Source organism: Adiantum capillus-veneris, chromosome 9 (assembly GCF_014529385.1).
Source record: "Adiantum capillus-veneris isolate H3 chromosome 9, ASM1452938v2, whole genome shotgun sequence".
NCBI classification, from domain to species: domain Eukaryota; kingdom Viridiplantae; phylum Streptophyta; class Polypodiopsida; order Polypodiales; family Pteridaceae; genus Adiantum; species Adiantum capillus-veneris.
This window is the reverse complement of record NC_140939.1, coordinates 151,938,575-151,941,679: the sequence shown is the minus strand read 5'-3', so window position 1 is coordinate 151,941,679 and position 3,105 is coordinate 151,938,575. Positions and strand designations below refer to the sequence as shown.

General features: G+C 41.7%; 1 protein-coding gene across 1 annotated transcript; it reads left to right on the top strand.

Moving 5' to 3' along the window:
* The first annotated feature begins 486 nt into the window (after nucleotides 1–486).
* On the top strand, nucleotides 487–2,622 carry LOC147451399 (uncharacterized). The gene is made up of 2 exons (XM_086520921.1): nucleotides 487–1,119; nucleotides 1,711–2,622. Exons 1-2 carry the CDS (start codon nucleotides 487–489, stop codon nucleotides 2,620–2,622), a joined length of 1,545 nt encoding a protein of 514 aa, XP_086377047.1.
* Nucleotides 2,623–3,105: the final 483 nt, after the last annotated feature.

Sequence of the window (3,105 nt, the reverse complement as noted above, 5' to 3'; positions counted from 1 at the left end):
TAGGGTTGCAGAGAAACACACACAGCTTGGAGAAGACGAAGGAAGCTCAAGGCACACAATAGAGAGTGTGTTACTTAGTGCGCAATGGAAAGATAGATAGCCCTAGAGTGATGGGCGTATATACAATGCACGGGGGAAAAAACCTCCTAAAGAGGGAAAAAATGCCCCGGCGGTCCTAGTGTGTTCACACACATCACTACCACATGTATATGGTAACATCAGGGAAGGCCACAGAATTTTAGAAACTGGGGAAATTCAGGTCCTATTCAGAGACTTCAAGCCCAAGAAGGGTGGGGTAATCAAAGGAATCAGGACAGAATGGGAGGAAATTTACCGTGTACCTATTGTGGAACACAAGGGCACAGATAGGGACCTGAATGCACCCTGTGGTGCAAACATAAGAGTGAGAGGGGGATCCCTATAGTACAATATAATAATAAAGGCGGCCAGCCTCAACAAAGGCCTCCTGCACAGTTAAATGTGGTCATGTTGGAAGAAGAAGAACAGGAATCTGAAGAGTTCCTGATGAATGCCAAAGTGGAGCCTGATAGGGCTCGAATGCCTAATGAGCGCTGCTGTGGAAGAGGGGAATCAAGCAACCTGTTCCAATGTGATTGTACAGAGTGTGTCTCGATTGAAGGAGTTAAAGAGGGGGATAATGTTCCTGGAGCTATGGTGGTAACCAGGTCGTCAGGAAAGGTAAAGGGGGATAAGGTTCAGAAAAAAGAAGAACAACAACCAATCGACTGGAAGGTTCAGGACCAGATTAGAATGGGAGTATTGAAGGAGATAAATAAAGTGAACAAGCGGCAGGAGGATAAAAGAAGGGAAACTCAGGAAGTCCCTGAGGCAATAGTAAGGTATCCGGCGGACAGAATACAGGAAGGAGTTGGTAAAGGACATGATCAGGCGCTGACTGTACAGAAGAAAGCTGCAGTCAAGATGTCTGAGGAGTTTTTTGATGCATTAATGGAAGCACCTACTCAGATCAGTTTGAGGCAGATTTTGAGTTTGGTACCAAGCTTTGCAGACCAATTCATGCAGAAGTTACAACAACAGTATGGGGGAAAGAATCCGATTGACTTACAGACAGATGAAGATCCGGATCAGGAGATTGAGGTAGCAGAAATGCAACCTGCAGATGTTGATTACAAAGTTTCAATGATCAGTGTAAAGATGGAGCAGATATTTATGCCAGGAGTGTTGATTGATGGAGGATTAGGAGTGAATGTACTTCCAGAGGAAACATGCAGGAAGATGAACATTACCTATTGGGATCCGGCACCATTTCAAGTGAAAATGGCAGATCAAAGGAGGATCCAGCCATTAGGGATTGTCAGGAATAAGGAAATTGAGATTGGAGGTCTCAAGTTTAAAGTTAATTTTGTGGTGTTGCAGTTGGAAAAGTCTTCTCAGTCATATCCTATGATTCTTGGGAGACCTTGGCTTAGAGCAGCAAAAGTCAAGCAACATTGGGGAGCAGATTATGTGATATTGAGAAAGGGCAAGAAAAAGGTGAGAATGAAGATGGTGGCCAGCAAAATACTTCCACCTGATTGCAGACCTTTGCATGCAGAAACAATCAATATGGCTCCAGAATTGGAAGAAGATGAGGAAGAGGAATTTTTGAGGGTAAATTCTTCTGTCATTCCAATATTTGAAGTGGATGTACAAAATATTGCAGAGAAATATGTAGCTAATGATCCCAAGGTGGAGAAATTGAAGAAAAAATTGGGCAAGAGAAAGCTGTTTCCTGAAGGATCTGATTTGGAGGCAGAACAGAAACAGGCAGCATCAGAGAAAAATCAGAAAATGGAAGAAAAGTTAAAGATGTTTCAGGGTCATTTGCACAGAAGAGAGAGCAATGCAAAAATGTACAAAGTGTGGCAGAATGAGTGGAAAGCAGTATTGACTATGGAGTTGGGGAATTTAGCAAAGACTAATGTAGCTTTAGAAGCAGACAACAAGGTTCTGCTGAATAGAGTGGCAGCCTGTAAAGATGTGGAAAAGCAAATTAGAGAATGCACAGATGATGAGTTGTCAATTGATGGATGGTACTTGTCACCTGAGGAGGTTGAAGACATGAAGGCTCAACTGAGGAAGCAGGGAGAACAAATTTGGCAAAATCTGGGAGTCAGGCTAGAAGAAGTGATGTCTAAACCATATGAAATATTTGCCAAAGAAGAAAACAAGGAGGAGTATGAGTTACTGAAATTTCAGTATGAGGAGTTACATGAAAAATATAACGCTCTCCTTGAGCAACAGTCACAGGACAGCAAACAGATTGAAAAAGAGGGTGTTCAGGAAGATGATGTACTAAAGATTCCAATGTTGGATACTTTAGTGGATACAATTGCACAACATGTGAAAAAAGATAATCAGGAATTGGAAAAGTTTTCTGAAGAGATTGCAGATCAAGGGCAAAACAGTGTGGTTGCAGAAAAGGAGAAGATTGTACCTGAAACAAATCTGATGCAGCAGGCGCAGATTAATGAAGAAGAAAACTTGCAACAGCTGATAGTAGATGATCAGGGAGATACAGAATTGCAAAATGTGGAGGACAAAGTTGAAGAAATGCTTACTCAAGAAGATGGTGTGCTAGAGGTTGAACAAAAGGAGTGATCAAGGGAATTGTGGGTTTAGGTCGCCAAAAAGTTTCTTTTTGGTACCACCGGGTGTGCCAGGTGGTAAAGGGGACCTTTACCATAATTAATATGCAGTCAGGGAACTATCAGGATGACTTCAGATTCCAATCAGTAAGTCATCAGGTCAGAGTCAACTCAGGAGATAATCAGAAACCTATTAGGAAGTAAGTAGGAAAAGACATTATGTGAAAGGATGTAACTTTTCGTAGGGGCTTTTGTATCTTTTGTGATCTTCGATGATGTAAGGAAGTAAGGGGATGACACTGAGGTGTGGGATGATGATGGGAAATGGAAGGCGGCAGTTATATCTATCTGTCTATTGTCTGTTCTGATTCTGATCTATGTCTGATGAATAACTGATGAAATCCTGAGTATAAATATGAGATATATGTATTCCCTTTGATCTTGTCGATGAAGTATCTGAAGGTTTGAAGTGCATACATACTGTGTAGTCCTGTAT

Excerpts from the sequence above, each read along its gene's own strand:
- LOC147451399 (XM_086520921.1), top strand. The coding sequence starts at position 487 with ATGTTGGAAGAAGAAGAACAGGAATCTGAAGAGTTCCTGATGAATGCC. Across the intron at positions 1,120-1,710 it reads ATCCGGATCAGGAGATTGAG|GTGGAGAAATTGAAGAAAAA; the intron begins GTAGCAGAAATG and ends AATGATCCCAAG.